General features: G+C 37.7%; 1 protein-coding gene and 1 long non-coding RNA gene across 2 annotated transcripts in view; both read left to right on the top strand.

The window, feature by feature from the left end:
- LOC123880024 (proton-coupled amino acid transporter-like protein CG1139) overlaps positions 1–12,691 on the top strand; it is a 54,682-nt gene extending 41,991 nt beyond the window's left edge. Inside the window, exons 2-6 of the mRNA XM_045927907.1 lie at positions 4,479–4,564; positions 8,782–8,922; positions 9,657–9,929; positions 10,498–11,055; positions 11,684–12,691. Of these exons, the coding sequence (XP_045783863.1) occupies positions 4,479–4,564; positions 8,782–8,922; positions 9,657–9,929; positions 10,498–11,055; positions 11,684–12,098 (1,473 nt within the window). The 3' untranslated portion in view covers positions 12,099–12,691. The remainder of the gene's footprint in view (positions 1–4,478; positions 4,565–8,781; positions 8,923–9,656; positions 9,930–10,497; positions 11,056–11,683) is intronic.
- A 232-nt stretch (positions 12,692–12,923) lies between these two features.
- LOC123880036 lies at positions 12,924–19,132 on the top strand. The gene is made up of 2 exons (XR_006799141.1): positions 12,924–18,200; positions 18,704–19,132. It is a non-coding gene; the product is annotated as an uncharacterized LOC123880036 (long non-coding RNA).
- The last annotated feature ends 42 nt before the right edge of the window (positions 19,133–19,174 follow it).

Genomic DNA, 19,174 nt, shown 5'->3' with positions numbered 1-19,174 from the left:
TACTACCTCAGAAAGAAATCTCGAGGAATACGACGAAGTATCTACTATACCTATCAGTGTTTTTAACTCTGTCCAATCTTCAACACTTAATTCTCAATAGAAATATTGGTAGGAAGTATGTAGAGAGTTGAGTTTTATAGATTTTTATTGATATTGGTTTATGCTAGTTTCAATGTGTTTCTGAATTGAAATTAATTTGTATCAACGGAACGTTAACAATAGGCACCGCGACTACTTTGTTTTTCTTCGAGTTGTGTCATAGTAAAGTTATTCGTCGTTGTTACAACATGAGGTTATTCAAGGCGTTGCGTTGCCGGTCGTTTTCAGGCCGGCAACGCATTAGGGGTTCCTCTGGTGCTGCAAATGCTCATGCAATCTTATTAAATTAGTTATTATAACTAATTTAAATCAAAATGTTTTTTTATGTTTATGTATATATTTGTTGTTGAGTCCAATTTTATCTTTATCTTTAAAAACAAACAGAAAATCTTCCATAGGCCTAGGGCAGCCAAGATATCAAATCCGGCCCTGATTCTGATACCCGTTCTCAGTGCGATCAGCTGGTGATGGTCGATCATCATGATATTATGTAACTGTAACATTTTAATTTACTATTACATCCCGATCTTATGCAATATTGCCAATGTCCTCGCGGCCCTCCTCTCGAAATAGATGCACAACGGTTAACGATTCACGGCAGTCAGCAACGGGTACCCAATTCATTATTCGGAACCAGTTCAACCCAGTTCACCACAATCATCACCACAAGCCATAATAAATCTTATTTTCCCACATCTAAGTTCAATATTGTGTACAATACTTCTTACTATTGTATTAAAGCAGGGGTACTCAATCGCCCGGTCGCTGGTATAAAGCCGAAGTTATTTTGTGTCGTCACGCGACTGAAGTACAATTGCCAGGTGTCTGGCTTTAGTGGCTTTAATGTGTTTGGCTTATTACGATCGTGTCCAGCCTGTCCGGCTTTTGTTAGGCTTACAAGCAGCTACAAGCAGAGTAATCGAAATACCTAATTATACTGAACCGTTCATATCTAATAAACTATTAAAATACGTAGACGATCTTTTTTTAGTTAGGTTAACTTTGTTGCTACAAGAATACATGAAAGACTGAAGAATTAAACTTTTAGATTAGGCATTATACATATACTGTACTAATTCATTGCATTATATATACTTATGTATGAAGTATATTTTTTTGTAATGAGGATTTTGTCTTACCTATATTCAAAGTTTTTCTCCCACTTGCTCGGGATGTGAAGTCAATCATATCTTTTCCGTACACACGCCAGCAATTAACAACATGATAAGAATAGAGATTGTTGGACAGTTTATGTTGGTGCGCATGTTAACATGCTCACTAACGTAACTGCATAACTGTAAATCAGGCATTTTAAGGTACATTTTATTGTTTTAAACTTAGAATGCGAATGAAACCTTTTTTCAAAAGTTTATAAATGGCAAAAGACCGCCCGTACAATACCGTACGAAAATAAATCCGTACCACGGTAATATTACCGTGTCCGTACCGTACGGTATGAAAATAAATTTAGAGTATGGACTTTTTCATAAGTTTAGCATTATTTTTAAATTGTTTGATAAAAATGAGTATCTATTAAGTTCATCGAAAGAAGAATGATTAAATATTAAATACTTGACAAAAGTGCTCAATTATTATCGTTGTTTAACTTTAAAAACTGCAATGTAAGTTTTTTCTTGAATTCATTTGTTATTTGTTTCCTTATTTCAATTAAGGCTTAAACGGTAACTAATAGAAAGGTGCTTCTACACAGTAGATGAATTTTTGAAATTCAAAGGATAGTTTAAATATGAATCTCTAATATGAATGACTTTGTACAAATTTTGCATGCCTGATTATGTAAGGTGAAACATTTCTACTGGACAATATGTACTTAATAACATCTCACTGTAAAAAATGTTTCTGCAAATAAAAATCTTGAATCTTGAATCTCGCAAATGATTCGGCCTAGACAGTGAGCTAGGAACTATTTTCACTAATGAAAAAGTTTTCCATATATCATTTTTCTTTATTTTTGGTATAGTGTTCAAAAACAAGCCAAGATTGGGCAGTCTCCGAAGGTTGAGATCCCCTGTGCTAAAGTAACTACTTAGCTGTACAAGGGGAATGAAATTGCATGCACACAGAATTGATGTAGGTACCTACTTGTATAATGTGACTCATGGATATATTAAAGTCCTAGGGGTACGGTTCACCCTAGTTTCAGTTACCTGTTAGACCGCTTAGGGTGATAAAATAAACTGGAATTTTTAACCTTTGTTTTGTTAGCCGCTTCTAAGAATAGCTTTACAATTCTGCAATTTATTTTATTCTAGTCACGCACCTCCAACTTTTCGGTGTGGCGTGCGATAAGCGATGTCCGATTAAAATGCTCCTTCCACATATCAAAACATCTTTCTTTGATTAAAAAGATTGATCACTGAAATAGGGTAGCATGCAAGATCTGTAAAATAACAATCGTTTATCTGGTAAGAGGCTTCGGCCGTGGCTAGTTATCACGCTACCGTCGAAGCCTTGCCGCCAAGAGATTTAGCGTTCCGGCACGATGCCGTGGAGAAACCAAAATAGTCGCTATGAGTTTAAATGAAAACTGCCACACACATTAAAGGTTAGCCCGCTTCTATCTAACACTGCATCATCACTTACCACCAGATTGCAGTCAAGGGTTACTTAAGTTGTAAGTAATTTTTTTCGTTTTTGTACCTACGCATATTGCTATTATACTATATTATTCTGCGCCTACGCGTGCTATGCCCGATTATTTTGTTTTGGACATAAGTTGTTTAATGGGTGTAAATTTTACATCGGAGACAGTTATGGTTTCGGTGTTTCCATAAAATAAATAAAATAAAAATAAACAGTGCAATGGGTGAGGTTGCACTCTACGAGTTTATTCCATTAGGCATTCCGAACCAGTGGTAGATGCTCTTGACGATTCAAAAGTACCTACCTATTTATAAAAGTCTAATTGAATAAAAATATTTTGATTTTTAGGGTTTCGTACCTCAAAAGGAAAAACGGAACCCTTACAGGATCACTTTGTTGTCTGTCTGTCTGTCAGTCTGTCTGTCTGGTTGTCGTGTCTGTCAAGACACCTATAGGGTACTTCCCGTTGACCTAGAATCATGAAATTTGGTAGGTAGGTAGGTCTTATGGCACAAGTACAGGAATAAATCTGAAAACCGCGAGTTTGTGGTTACATCATTAAAAAAATAAATTAAAATGTGTTTCAATTTTCAAAATAAGATAACTGTACAAAGTGGGGTATCATATGAAAGGGCTTTACTTGTACATCCTAAAACAGATTTTTATTTATTTTTATGTATAATAGTTTTTGATTTATCGTGCAAAATGTTGGAAAAATGCCCGAGTACGGAACCCTCAGTGCGCGAGTCTGACTCGCACTTGGCCGGTTTTTTTTTAAAACCGCTCCCAGACCAATGAGCTATAGAAGGTTAAAATAAGACGTAGATGCCCTGAGTTATTTGCGAACCGCCTCTGGTGCTGGAGATGGGGCTATTTTTACCGGCGAAGCAGCAGTGCGTGGGTCACGCGGCGTAAACACGCGCCTACCGAGCCCCTGCCTCATGCACGCCCCTTCCTCGGCCAGCTGCCAAACGTCACGTCACTATGGCGTCACCATATACAAACATGTCATGCCAGCCTATGGTAGCCATACAGATTAGCCAACTGCGCGGGAGATAGTATAGAATGATTTTTTATATTCAAGTCAATACTTATACTTCAAAAAAAAAGGTATATGTACTTTGATAAATAAATAAAAATATTTTTCATTAAATTAAACTTTTACATACCTACATGATTTATATACTTTACAGATGACATTTTAGATTATATACTTTACAGATGACATGTTATTTTGAATCTTGATTTTTTTTTGAACAAGTAGGTACTTTTGAATTGTCAAAAGCAGATTACCACTGGTTCGGAATGCCTTTCCTACCGAGAAGAACCAGCAAAAAACTCGGCGGTTGCTCGTTTTAAAATAAAAATAGCATGCCATGTATAAAGGTAGTTGCGGTTCCGCGTATCGCTGGAACAAGCTGCAGATCAAATCCACGCTGATTTATTAATTACATAACCTTCGATTGTTTTTTATGCTTTTTTCATTTCAATAGTATACTTTTAATAGATTTTCTTTGAATCGTCAAAGGAATTTATCACTGATTAGGAATGAGATTCATGTCGAGAAGAACCAGAAAAAACTTGGTGGTTGCTCTTTTCAAATGTCAATATTATGCCATATTGCAGCCCCACGCATTGCTGGAGCGAGTCATGTCCACGCTATTTTATCATGTCGCTCGCGAATGTTTTGCAAAAACATAGGTAGGATAATAATAATTATAGTACTGTTGTTGAATTGATACATTTTTATTCATAGTTCTTTTCTTTTTTTCCAGAAACCCCAAATGCGGCCGATGATTGCCGAATATGACCCCAAGAGAAAAGGAGTTAGAAATGATCTGTCAGACATCGTAATGGTCAAGTAAGTGGACATGTTCCTTTCCTTGGGTGAGATCCTCATTACCTACGACCTGAGCTTGACGGCCTGTGTTGTTAGTGATTACAGCAGTTATAGAAACTAGAAATCAAATGGACTAGTTAATAAATAGATGAAAGAAAATAAATGCTTAGACTATACGTCGTCCGCTCGTCTAATAGTTCAATGTGTAACTTTGCATTTGATTAATAAATAATTCAAAATTTATTATAATAATATCCTTACAAACATTTGTAAAATGTTGTTGAACATTTTTTAATAATTTAGGACTCGGCTTAATTAGGCTTGATAGAATAGACGGATTTTTTTTAAATTTATTTACATGTGCTTTTGAATCAAATAAGTACCTACCACTGAATCAGAAAGAAACTCGGCGATTGCTCTTTTCAAAGATTCGATTAACTATATTGTGGCATATGTAAAAGTAATTCATTGCTGGAGCGAGCGACGATCCACGCTCTTTTAAAAATGCTTTTTGCATGAGATTACTTTAAATAGATTTTTAGTAAAAGGCATGTCAATTTGTGGGATTTATCGTAGAATTTACGCACTACCATTGTTCATAATATTATAATTTAGTTTTAAACAACATGCTAACAACTGTCGGTTGAACTAGCCATTTGAGGGTTGGTAGAACCAGAATTATTAATCGTCAAATGAACAGAATCTCAGTGCAACACTAAAATTCGGGGTTATTCCAGTAATCCCCAAGCAATCCCTTTCCGATCGATTTCTTAACTGTCTAACTCAGATAGTTTTATTGAGGGAATAAGACTTGGCTAGACTGTACTTTTATTTATAAGGTGCAGAGTTAATTACGCGTTAATTGTATTAAAAAAAAGAAACAAACAAACAGACTGACAAGAAAGCGAGTTAAAAAACGTGTTAATTTTTTTAATATGGGTATTAATATTTTCAATATTTTTAATTCCTTTGCATTTAAAATATTGTTAGTAACACGTAGCTAGGTAAATCTATTGTTAACATCATACTATGAGTATGAACCTAAACTGATTATTTATTTATTTATTTCGTTTGAGTTAAGAGTGAATAGGTATTTTCTAGGCAAGAGTACTCCATCTTTGCATGCATTAAGTATGTCCGATTGCAGCCAAGCACTTGTCTAGAAATTAAAAAAAACACAATTTTTGGGTGCGACAACCGCGATTTGCAAGTCCCTTGACCGTCAAATGCGGATAATTGGGTTTCCTCATGTTCAGTTTAATCTGATTCCACATCCAACCATTTCTATTGAATGTACAGCTACCCTATGCCTACTGCTTTGAAATGAAATTCAACTAAAAGCATGCTTCACAGCTTAACATCACTTTTAGTTGGCAAGTTGAATTTTAAATATAATATTTAGTGCACATTTATCATCGGAAGCAATCTATTTTAATAATATTTGACATTTTTGTTCAACAGGATATTGAAAAAACTAGTCTATTTGCCTACTGACAAAAAATAAAAAATAATCGTAACTTTATAAGCCTCGAGTAAATACCCCGAGGCGTCCTGGGTTGTTGCGACCCGGGATTTGCTTTACTCGAGCCATGTTTTGTCGATAAAATGGTATTTTATATTGTATGTTGACTGTTAAGTACTTATTACGAGCTAATATATATAGCCCGACGCTTCGGAGACGATCCGGGAAGGCGTGTGCAGTTTCCACGAGATCAAAGTCGTTCTGCGACCTTGATCATCTCGCTATCGCAATGGACTCATACACCGGTACATCATTCCATTTTATGGTTTCAATTTTGTTTATTTATTTTATTTGGTACTGCTAAAAGAATGAGATCAATATGCTAGCTAGCTGTAGTCGCGGCTCAATCTATCCTTGTGGACTAAGAGCTAGGCCTTTATTCTCTATGAATTTTCAGGACGGTTAAACGCTTATTTTGGTGTGAGTTCAACCCGTGTTGCAATAAAAGCTAGATGATCCGGATTCGGTCGGAATTGGTCCTAACCAATTTAATATTTTCATTCCACACCAAACTGATGTCGGAATGATCGTCTAGTATTAAGATCTCGATCGAGATCATGGATTGAAATTAGTTATGCCAAAATGAACGGGTAGCCTACGAACTCACACGAACGATCGGCCATACAACGAAAAGCTCGAAGCAGTTACGACTACCACTCAGAACATTTGACTACAAACAGCAGTTGAATCGTCAACTTCTTTAAAAAATTCAACTGTAGTCGATCCCAGTGGTTCGTGTAATGTTCTATGATAAACTGCTCGAACTGCCGGTATATGGCCGCTTTAACAGCAATGTGTGACGTCATACATACATGACAGTTCTCAGAAGAGTCCCTATACAGAAGATTCCAATGTCATAGAGAATCAGGGCCCCCGTGGGATATTTTCAGAATGTGCTCGGTAAAAAATAACTCTAACACTTTTTGGTAACCTTTGTCTTACCTGAATGTGGAAACGTAGACTAACAATTCTGCTATAGCAATCGTTTTGTGCAAGGAGGTAGATTTTGAAAGTTTTAAACTTCACTAGTTTCAGTCTCAGTAAACGCCATTGTGTGCTGTAGCTGCAATGGTGGGTCAAAATACCAAAAAAATTCATGAGCCTCCCAAAAATCGGCAGGTCTATGTCACCACACTCGGGCAAAATGCAGGTTCTCACTATGAAGTCTCACAGTGTTAGCTCGAACGCACAGTGTGGATTCCACCAATCAGATTATTGAAAATTGACGTGACACAGTATGTAATCTGGTTGATGGAACCTACACTATGCATTCGAGTCCGCTTTGGTACCTCATAGTAATGATTGTAAATTTGAAAACGGTTATTATCTTTGCACAAGGCAGTGTTTTCATGTGCAGTTGAAGTGCGTCTAGTACAACTAGAAATGGCTGCGAAGTGCCACTGCGATATACAGGGTGTAACTAGAACGCTAGCAAAAGCTTAGCGTTATTATTATACTATCGTTAATAATCATTTGCCTTATCTTGTAGTTTTAGTGATTTCCTATTTTTCAAACCAGCATTTGTATAGCGTGCAAAACTCGGGTCAATGCCCCACCTACGACGCAGCATTGACTTCAAGTGACCAATATACAGAACGTTCGTTGACGTCTAGCGTCAGTCAGATGTTTTATTTGCAATATATTGCGAACTTTTAAAAATACAGGATTTTTAAAAACATTTTCGTAGTTTTTAAAGTATTTTATCAATAATCACTAGTACTATCATCTGTCTTCGTTTTTGCTAGCGTCCTGGTTACAGCCTGTATAATAGTTACAGCTTGTGTAACTATGCACACATTCGCTATGACGTATTCAGTCGACGTATGCGAGAAGCACGTTGACTGCGCTTGAAAATGTGGTCATGAGAAACACCCTTGGTTACATGCATTCAGCTCTCGTCGAGCACCTCGAATCTGATATCCCACCAGCTCCACCTGAGCCTCGCGGCGGCTGTTCGCTTCGTGCGCTATCTCTGTTCAGGCTCGGTATTGGCTCGCGATCGTCTGTTGTTGTACAAATTTGATCTAGCTTTATGACCCTTCGGCTACCATTTTAAATTGGCCTACAACTTCATGTAACTATCGAGATACGAACACCTATCAACCAAATAGGTACGAGTTGCACTTGCTTAGAAATACTAAGGGTGCAGCATTCGTGATCAAAATTTTCTTTGCTCAACTTAAAAAGCATTAATCGACCACGTAAAGCTGTATTGAATTTCACGATCGGGCCGACCAATTTTGTAAATGCCGAGGCTTAATAGAGTGACACGCACTTTACCTAAATAAACGAACCTATACATTTTGGAGACCATAATGAATGTCACACTACACCCCTGACACTTACAGAAAACACGAGTACCTAACTAACATTATACCAGTTGTTTATGATAGTTTCAATCAGTCAATCCGGGAAAAATTGAATTAACAGTTGTCATAAGGAAGCGCGTTTAGAATGAAGATACATCGATTCGCGACATCGATCACACATTCACACCTCGATTGAATTTAGATTTCATCATTTAGCTTGATCCGTCGCGCTTTCTGTGTTTTCACTACATGAGCCATCACATTTCTTGTGCTTGAGATCAGTTTAGATTTGAAACTACACTGTTATTCACTCACTTTTAACCTACTCGTACCTACATCAAAATAGTGTTATATATTGTGCTGATAGAAGGCACGGGCTATAACAGTTGTATGTGACGGTTCCACAGATACAAAGTCGATCCAAATGACATACCGGTGGAACAGCAGGCGGGGTCGACCCTCCCTCTCATGGAGATACCGGGCCGGGACACGGAGGTGGACGAGGACTATAACCCCTTCGAGCACAGGAAGCTGGCACACCCTACGTCGTAAGTTTCACTAATCTTTCTATCAAAGCAATTGGAAAGGAACTGCTGATGTTCACTGCTGGACTTAGTATTTTGTTCCATTGCCATCCAGCGACTCCCACGATTCGTTTGATGTCGTCTGTCCACCTAGTGGGGTCAGGGGTGGTCTTCTAACGCTGCGCTTTGCGGTGCAAGGTCGCACTTTGGGACCCCAAAATCTATCGGTTTTCGAACCATGTGCCCTGCCCATTGCCACATTAACTTCGCAACCCGCTGAGCTATGTCGGTTATTCTAGATCTCTGATTTGATCACGTAGAGAAACTCTAAGCATAGCTCTCTCTATTGCCCGTTGTGGACATACTATGTACCATGTAATGGATGAAATATCTGTCTCCTGGTTGTTTTCCGGCACTATTGGTGCAACGAGCAGGAGTTCTGATTTTGAACTTGCGCAACGAGGGATTTATCAAACTATTCGGTAGTAAAGAGTGAGGACGACGATAGGGGTGTCTTTGTATGTCTGCCTCCTGAACGGATTATCAATCAATCTTTCGTTTCGCTAGTAGCATGAAAGAACTGTGTATACAAATGCTCCAACTGCAGACACAGCTCTTCCAGCGACATCTAGACTTCAGAGCTCGTTTTACCTGAAACAAATGTAGGTAAAAAGTCAAAATCATTTATTCAAAGTAGGTACAATGGTACTCCTTTTGATGGTCGAAAAAAAATCTAATGTGTTACTTCTAAATTTCAGAGACTTGGACACGTTGATTCACTTGCTGAAAGGATCGCTCGGTAGTGGTATCTTGGCCATGCCGATGGCGTTCATGAACGCAGGTCTCTACTTCGGCCTGGTGGCCACTTTCGTCATCGGCGGTATCTGCACTTACTGCGTGCATGTCCTCGTGAAAACCGCCCACGAGCTGTGCAGGAGAATGCAGAAACCTTCACTGGGCTTCGCCGAAACTGCAGAAGCCGCTTTCTTGTCCGGACCACCAGCTGCGCATAAATTTTCGAGACTTGCCAAGTAAGTCTCAAATAAGCCTCAATAGCCAAACGGTTATAGAAGATGATTGAAAACCGACAGGTGCAGTACCTACTAGGCACAAGCTTGACGCTTAGTTAAAAGGGAAAGGGATAATATTAAAAATCCCGTTGGAACTCTTCGTGGAAGATTTTCCGGAATAAAAAGTAGCATATGTCACTCATGCAAAAAATCTCGTCGATCAGTTGCTCCGTTGCATTGTGGTTGAAGGACAAACCAACAAACCAATAGACCAATAAACAAACACACTTTCGCATATTTATACTATGGGTAATGATGGATATTGATAGGCTTGCGTTTGACTACAATTATTAGGCTGGACAGGTAGCAACACCGTCTAAGCTCTACAGTGAAAGGCGCTGGTCTACAGGATTCGCTCCTGTTTTGAAGGTGGCACAGTCGACAAGAAACACGGGTGAAAGAAAAACTTTCACACGTAGTTCTATCATAAATGTTGAAAAACGTCCGAGTTAGGAGTGTAAACATGATAGCTAGTTAGAATATTACTAGCGAAGGTATGCGAGTCAAAAAAACTATTTTTAATTTCCAGGGCCATGATAAACTGGTTCCTCGTGATCGATCTCCTGGGCTGTTGCTGCGTGTACATCGTCTTCGTCGCCAAGAACGTGAAGCAAGTCGTCGACTACCACGCCAAAGAGAGTGAATGGCTCCCGCACGACCTGGACCTGCGGATCTACATGGTGGCACTCCTTCCTCTGCTGATCCTGATGAACCTTATCAGGAATCTAAAATACTTGGCTCCCTTCTCCATGATTGCCAACCTGCTCGTCGCAACTGGAATGTCGATAACTTTTTACTATCTATTTCAAGACATCCCAAGCTTGAGTGAACGCAAGCCATTCGCTGAGTGGGAACGCCTACCGACCTTCTTCGGTACTGCCATATTCGCTCTGGAAGGCATCGGTGTAGTGATGCCCCTCGAGAACAACATGAAGACGCCGACTCACTTCATCGGATGCCCCGGAGTCTTGAATTTTGGCATGTTTTTCGTGGTTTCACTGTATGCTCTTGTTGGATTCTTTGGATATTTGAAATTCGGCGATGAGACCGAAGGCAGCATCACCCTCAATTTGCCGCAAGATGAAGCGTAAGTATTTTAAAATGTTATTTTCACTTATTCTGAATATTTTTAATGACTTTCAAAAGAAGAGTCACAGTCAAAGTTAGGGCGTGTTACCAGTTTACCGTCAGTACTTCAGTCTATAAAAATCTAAATCTGAAAAGGTTTCCATTTTATCCTATTAACAGGCCGCTAGAGTACGTATTGGTATGGTACTGAGGTACCGCAATAAATTGTACAATCAAGCAATTTCTTAATTGTCTTCTGTTTTTGTCGAAAATAGGTATCTCCTATAATCATCATCATTACTGAACACGGGGCTCCTCTCAAAATGAAAAAGATTTAGGCAATAGTCCGCCATGCTGGCCCGGTGCGGATTGGCAAACTTCCCACACCTTAGGCGAACTCTCAGGCATGCATGGTTTCCTCAGGATGTTTTCCTTCACCGTTAAAGCAAGTGAGAATAATAAGTGTTTAAAACGCACATAACTAAAAAGTTAGAGGTGCGTGCCCGAGATCAAACTCCCGAATAGACGCCGACGTCTTAACCACTAGACAATCACCACTCTATCTACTCGTATCAAGTCAAGAGTGTCCAGCCAAATTCTGACAAGACAAAAGATAGTAATGAATGTAATCTGTGTTTGTATTTCAGGCTGGGACAAAGCGTCAAGCTGATGATCGCGGTGGCCATCTTCTTCACATACTGCCTCCAGTTCTACGTGCCCATGGAGATCATCTGGAAGAACGTCCGCCACTTCTTCGGCGCCAAGAAGAACCTCGCGGAGTACAGCATCAGGATCGCCATCATCGTCTTGACCCTTTGCATAGCCATAGCCATTCCAGACTTAGGGCCTTTCATTTCCCTGGTTGGCGCCGTTTGCCTCTCGTTCCTCGGTCTCATATTCCCCGCAGTCATCGAGACGGTGACCTTCTGGGACCGGCCCAACGGCCTCGGGCGCTACAACTGGGTCCTCTGGAAGAACCTCTTCTTGATCTGCTTCGGGATCCTCGGCTTCCTAACGGGTTCCTACGTCAGTATTTTAGATATAATCAAAGGTGAAGAATAATAGACTTACGGGAAAGACTAAGATAGATTAAAGCTCAAATTGGATTTAAGAGCTTATTTTTCTTTATCCGTAATTTTGCTTTTAGATCCATTATTATCATTTTATACTATTATAATAATAGTTATATAGTTTCCTAAATATCGTGAGTTTTATACGGCTCAATGTTATTTTTCGAGATTAGTATTATTTACATGCCAGTGTGGTAGTCGCCTAGCGGGTTGTGTTGTAATTCCCTGACGCTAAACACGGGGTTTTACAGCTCGTTTTGTTTGTAGCATCGTATCTACCAAACTCATGGGCATTCAGCGTGGTTTCTTTTGTTTGAATTAAACTATAATTAACTAACTCGGCACATTTCCCTCCAAGCATTTCTCTAAGTAAGTTCAAAACACATGCTTGCATTTTCTTCGCAATTGAGAATGCCGCTCAGCAATAAAATCAATTTATAATTCAGTTATATTTAAGTTCAGATTTGAAAGGATAGTTTTGAAAATAAGTAGGTATATAGTATTGGCGTCACTCAGAAAAGCAGGTATTATTTAAATATTTTTATCGAATTATTGGAATGTCCTCTCCAAAACCAACACAAAAAACACAAGTTCAATGTGTAAGGTTATCCGAGAGTTATAATCTAAACAAACTAATGCCAAAATAAGTAATTTAATTAGAGCGTGATTGCTATCACAACATCTAATTATCCAGTTCACAATCCAAATACCGAAAATATGCGATATCGCTCCGAATCTCAGAAGGAGACTGAACTAAAACCTTCAAAACACCCGTATTTATGCAAGTTCAATCTTGTCGGCCTCCTAGTAACAGATTATATGACATCGAATGAGCGAAATATCGATTTTATCAAACTACCTGCATTAGATAAATAAATTAATTAATTTTATATTATTTTTGACAACTCAAATCAATTTTTAAAAATAACCTTACAATAGTATATTCGTAAACGATACAAATAATGTATGTATCTAGGGTTCCTCTTTCACTTTCCGAAATATAAAACTTGTGGAACCGACGCGCTTGTTGGAAAATAATGTAACAATAGCAGTGTTCAAAATTCCCGTTCGATTCCGACCTCAGTACCACCCACCAATATGAGTTTGGGGGCTATGATGCCACAATATGTCGGGGGTTATTTGAATTTTCAATTTAATACTAAGTAAATTGTATTATGACTTTATATAGCCCCGAATCTCTATAGCCATTTACATATAGTTGTTAGGAAAATGTAGATATCTAACTTTATATCTAAATGTGTGAGATATTTTCTAGTGCATTATCGAAATGTGATAAAATATTAGGTTATATAAAAAAAGGCATTAATTACCTAGCTTATATATTTTAGTGAAAAAACAAATCAAACGTTCAGTACCAGGTTTTTTTTTAAAAGTTGGCAATAAGCAATTTTATTGAGATAAGTGACGAGTACCTAATCGATTAGAATATGAAATCAATAATTACAATGCATTTCAATTGAGAAGAACCATCGGCATGGTACCCACTGCGTGATTTGAATATCTAGTTATGAAAAATCTATTTTTTTAAACTCTTTATTATTTTTAAAGGAAATCAACCTAAATATTAGATACAGTTAAAAATAATTAGCAGAATAATTTTGTATTCTATAACCATGTGTAGCAAGTTTCAAGTTTAAAAACATTTTAAATATGGCGGTGTTCTTTTTAGTTGAAACGTATATTAATTGAATGCATTTTTGAGTTTATGAACTAGAAATTTATTTCATCATGATTTAAGGGCATTTTCATAACCGAAAAATGCAATGTTTATTTATTAAATTGTATATGGAATCATATTATCGATAACGGCATTTAATTTAGATTTACGGGCCATTGTTTTAAGGGAAATTTTCCATCTACACCTCTGACCTTATATATTATCGCATCTCACGAGTAGCTTCGCAATTTGATGGAAGCCTTGGACAAATCAAACGCGTTGCGTTAGTGTAACCCCACGGTAATGATATAATATAGATACATACTGCAAAAAATGTTTAAAAATATTGTTTGTTTTTAAGCATTATTGCAACTTCTGGGCGCCGCTTTTGCGAGTTGTCGCTACCGACGCGCGTTTGGTTTAACCGAACCTTATTAAGAGTATGTTTTACCCATTATGTCGATATAATATAATAAAGAACTGGCGAACAAAACTGTGTAATAACACTTGTAGCCAAAATACTTTCTTCTTTAATCCGGACGTTTTTGCCACTGTAAACAAATCTGATAATGTTTCCAAGCAAAACGGTTTAAATACGTATTAAAATTGAGCCCTAAAAAAACTTGAACTAAATATTTCCAAGTAAAGCCTAAAACTGTGCAAAAATTCAGTTCAAAGTTCGTAATTTTGGTCAAAAAGATACAATTACAGTAAATTTTCAACAGCTTACATTCGGATTTAATCCTACTGTAAAATTTAAATTCGTACAATTACACATTTTTGTTGCCAATTCTTTAATTATTATGTGTTGTTATAGTGAGGGCTTAATCTAAGTATATATTTATACGACATCTGTATCTATTATACAATATGGTAAATAGACATTTACATTGTGTATTTTTCTATTTCAAGAGCCCGCTTTACACGGTGACGATCACTGCGCGCTAAATATGTCACTCTACATTACCAAATTCATACAACTTTTCCTAGTTTCACTATTCCCGTAGTTTGCGACTTTGAGCGGGGAACGCCACGAAACCATCCATACTATAGTTTTCCTTAGCCGTCTTAAAAGATAAATTACAGAAACCTCGGAAAAACGCGAGTGTCGTGATCTCCCCGGTGCTTTTGACTTTCTGGAGTTAGGTTTTCAATTTCAGTTCGCGGTAATAATGTCGTATGGGCCACGTATGGTACGCTTCTTACACATTTCAACGAGAAGCTATTTGTTTACATTTTAAATCAGTTAAAGAAAAATATATTATGTATATTATTTCGTGTTCGTTGACTGTCGCAGCAAGTGTAGAGCGGGCTTAAAGATTTGCTGCACCTAATCAACACAAAAACATCATCGTTTGTATTTAAATGTTTTAAACTATTATTATTATTAGTAGGATTTTATTCGTGATTAAATCGCGAAAATTATTATTATAGGTAGTGTAGGTATAATAAAAAAGAATTATTTTAAATACATACCTATTATAATAGAAAAAATACCTTCTCGCCTTTCTTATGAATGTGATAAGTACTCGTATATCTATAATTACTATCATTTTTTATGATTTAAGTACCTATCTAAAACAAAATTGTCAATGAAAACGATTTCTTAAATAGATACCTTTGCACACCATTTAATAATTTTCGAAAAGGTTTTCGTTTTCAAGCTTTGAATACTTGATATAGATTAGCGATGGGCGATTCATTCGTAAAACAATCGAATTATTCAATTTTTGTTTTTAATAATATAATCGATAGCAATCGAAAAACAGTCGATTTCTTTAGATTGTTCAATTGTTACTTTTTGCGCAAATGAATCAAAAATCGAAATTTTGATAATAAATTAACGGCGGCGTCGTGAATACGAATAAAGTTTAAAGAACGATCGAACGAATCGAATTAGTAAACAATCAATTGTCGATTTTTTGTTCGACTATTTTTGCAAATGATGAAACCAAAATAAATGGTTTATCGACTGTTCAATTGTTCTAATCATTCGATAATTTTTTAGCAACAATCTCCCATCGCTAATAAAATACATGCTTGTACATAAATAACGACTTAAACAGCAGCTCGATTGCGGTAGAATGACAGTTACAATCGCAATTACCTCTGATTGGTTGACTGTCGCTAACTAATATTGTGGTAACAAGAACAGCATAGGCAATAACATCAATTGCGATTGTAATAATGCAGGTTTTGCGGAATCGAGCTACAGGCTTTGATTGTATTGATATCAAATGCGCGTGTAAAGTTTAACTCTCTCGTCTTGGCGTGCAAAGGATCTTACGCTGAATGAGATTTTACATAAGTAATACTATATTTTTTATGAAATATGAATTAAATGACAAATTGGTGTGATTAAATTATAGAAATCGTTTTAATTATGGAATTTAATTCTAAAGCAGTAACCACACCGCGAACTAAACTTCGGTACGTGACAGGCCGAGATGCTAATCGGCAACCGGCGTGGCGCTAACCCGCTGCCAGCCCGAGGACGTGCGGGTGTGCGGGGCTTCCCCCTCGTCTCATACCCCGATTGTCATTTCAACCTGCCGCGTACTGTAGGCGCTTAGCGTCCACCCAAATATGCTAATTAACTACGCAAGCTTCAAAATGAAAACTAAAATATGTAGGTGTAGAAGCGCGAGGCGTGGAGTTACTTAGTACTTACATAGTTTACTTTACTGTCATTTTTACAAAAATATCTTTGTATTACGTTAAAAAGATAAAATTAAAGTTAATAGTAGCGGTATGACAATATGTTTACCTTTATATTTTTATAGATACCTACTTCACGGTAAATGCTCGTCGAGCGTAGGTGCTACTTTATAGTTTGTACACAGCATCGTTAGATACAGATAGATATTAACTACCGATAAAAAGCCTCGTTACTTATACTGATATTAATAATCTCGATAGAGTATCGATATTTGTACGGCTACTTTTTAACATTAACATAACGTTACTTTGGGTGCGGTACGGATATTAACTGTCCATGACTGGTATCGGGAGAGCAAACCTGCACCCGCTAAGAGTAAGTACCCGCTAAGTAAGGTGGCTTGCTCAGCTTTGCTCTGTAGTGAACTGAAGTCACTTAGCTTACTTAGAAACTTAAATTTACAATGTATAATGATAACGCTAGCAAAAACTTAGCGCTACTATTACCTATACCACCTCAATATAATCCGATACCAATAACCATGTACCTTATACTTGTAGCTTTAGTAACTTGAACGTTTTCAATCTTGCGATGTATAGCGTGCAAAAAACAAGGTCAATGCCTCACCTACGACCCGAGGTATCTATCTACGCAACGTTCGTTGACCTCTAGAGTCAGTCAGTTGTTTTATTTGCAATACATTGAACTTTGAAAAATACAAGTATTTTTTTGGGGGTATTATTTATCAATAATCATCAGTATAACCCGCGGTGTGGCTTGTGCTTTAAAATAGATATTCATATACTTAACATATAAATAGTGATTTAATTTTATATTTCATTTGAGTCGTGGCCTCGACTTACAGCACTGGGTGGGGCGATGACACTACGAATTCAGAAGAATACAATACGAAGTCCACGTTCTTTTATCATTTACATAATCTTCGATTGTGTAATGCTCTTTTCTGGAGTGTACTTATAGTTGTTTTTTTTACTTGTGTAAAGGGAAGTCTCGAATTGATTGTAGAATTTTATTATAAAAGATTACACTTATCCCTCTGACTTTCGGACTTTTTCGAGGCGGATCGCAGGAGATGTCATCCTGAACGACAGCAGGGCAGATAACAGGGCGCATTATGTAATAGCTCCGCCACCGCTGCCGCTTCCGCTCCACCCATCACCATCGTCGAGGTCGCGGCATTTCTTTAAGGCTACGGCCTATTTTGACGCGAAGCGACGCGCCGCTGTAATGCGGTCCGGCCTTTAGTCAGATTTCAGTAATTACGTACGTCCCGAACGATCGTAATTTCGCTCCCGATTTCCCGCTTGTGACTTGACCCAGGCCTTATAGGGAAAAATAAAAATATTATGTAAGCTCGAGATACACTGTTCTGGTTCCAGCTCTGCCTCTAAGCTGAAATCTATAGAGCGTACTTTGACTTTGCTCAAACTGACGAGAAACGAGACAGACTCTACCGGTGTGCGTTTAGCTTTAAGATTTGAATGGTTATCATATTTTGGTCTCGGTTGAGCCACAATAGAACCAGAACGTGCAATCCGAGCCTCTGTGAATGGATTTCGAAATGGATTTTTTTATATTTTTAATCACCGACTAAATAGTTATAATATAAAAAACCGTATAACTGCCTTCTTGTTTCAGTGTGTCAATTCAGGGTTTTTGAAATGTTTACTAAAATATGTGACTATAACACACACTTTTATTCTATTTATGAAATTGCTTTCAGTTTTGTCGACTTGGTCTGTAGAGGCATGCAGCCTCTTTTAAGACCGGCAGCTGCGAAGAAAGCAACACACTTTGCAGCTGTCACTTAGAGAACGCAATTTGAATTCGGAACGATTCAAAATATCTTGCTGGCCTGTGTGCCTAGTGGGAGATTTTTAACCTATTCGATCGCGTTAAAGTTAACTGCGTTTTGTATGGAATTGAAACAGCGCCATCTTCTTGTCACTAGATGGCGCTGTTTCAATTCCATACAAAACGCAGTTAACTTTTACGCAATCGAATAGGTTAAAAATCTCCCACTAGGCACACTGGACGAACCCCGGGCAGCACATTCAACCAATCATCAAGACCGAAACACCTCGGTCAAGCCTGGCAAGCTCTGGCCCTCGTTTTCTACCACAGTTCTAATTATTATAACCACAGCACATGTTGTAAATACAGCCCATGTAACACAAGTTATAACAATTGTTAGCGGCCTTTTATTTACTAGTTATCATACGCTGCATGGCTGCTACAGGTCCAAAAAACACTTCAGATTAACTTTGGCGCTTCATTTTATCTTTACTTTGACTCAGTGTTTTTTGTGTAGAGCGATGTTTCGGCCATTGCTACTTACCGGGGTGGTAAGTAGCACGTGGTAGACCTGTGAAGTCGTGCTGCTTAAGCGATCTATGTGATGAGATCACAGGAAAAAAATGAATTCACCAACTGGAAATGATTTCAAAATAGCAATAATGCCCTTCCCAAATTTAAAGCAAAAGTTTCAAGTTAGCAGCAGCGGCGTGCGACCAAGTCGCAAGCCTGAGAGCAATTTTGACGTAAAGATAAGGTTTTCTTATTTTAAGAAAATCATTCCTATTAAATGTTTTTTTGGTACAGAATATCTGCCTACCAATGAAGTAGTGATTGTTTTGTTACAGTATTATAATAAATCAGGTATAAGGAATGACTGGTTTTATTTTATCTAACCTTCTAATTTTTATCTTAT

This window comes from Maniola jurtina, chromosome Z (genome assembly GCF_905333055.1).
Source record: "Maniola jurtina chromosome Z, ilManJurt1.1, whole genome shotgun sequence".
NCBI classification, from domain to species: Eukaryota; Metazoa; Arthropoda; class Insecta; order Lepidoptera; family Nymphalidae; genus Maniola; species Maniola jurtina.
The sequence above is the reverse complement of the archived record's forward strand: the minus strand, read 5'-3'. Positions and strand labels throughout refer to the sequence as shown.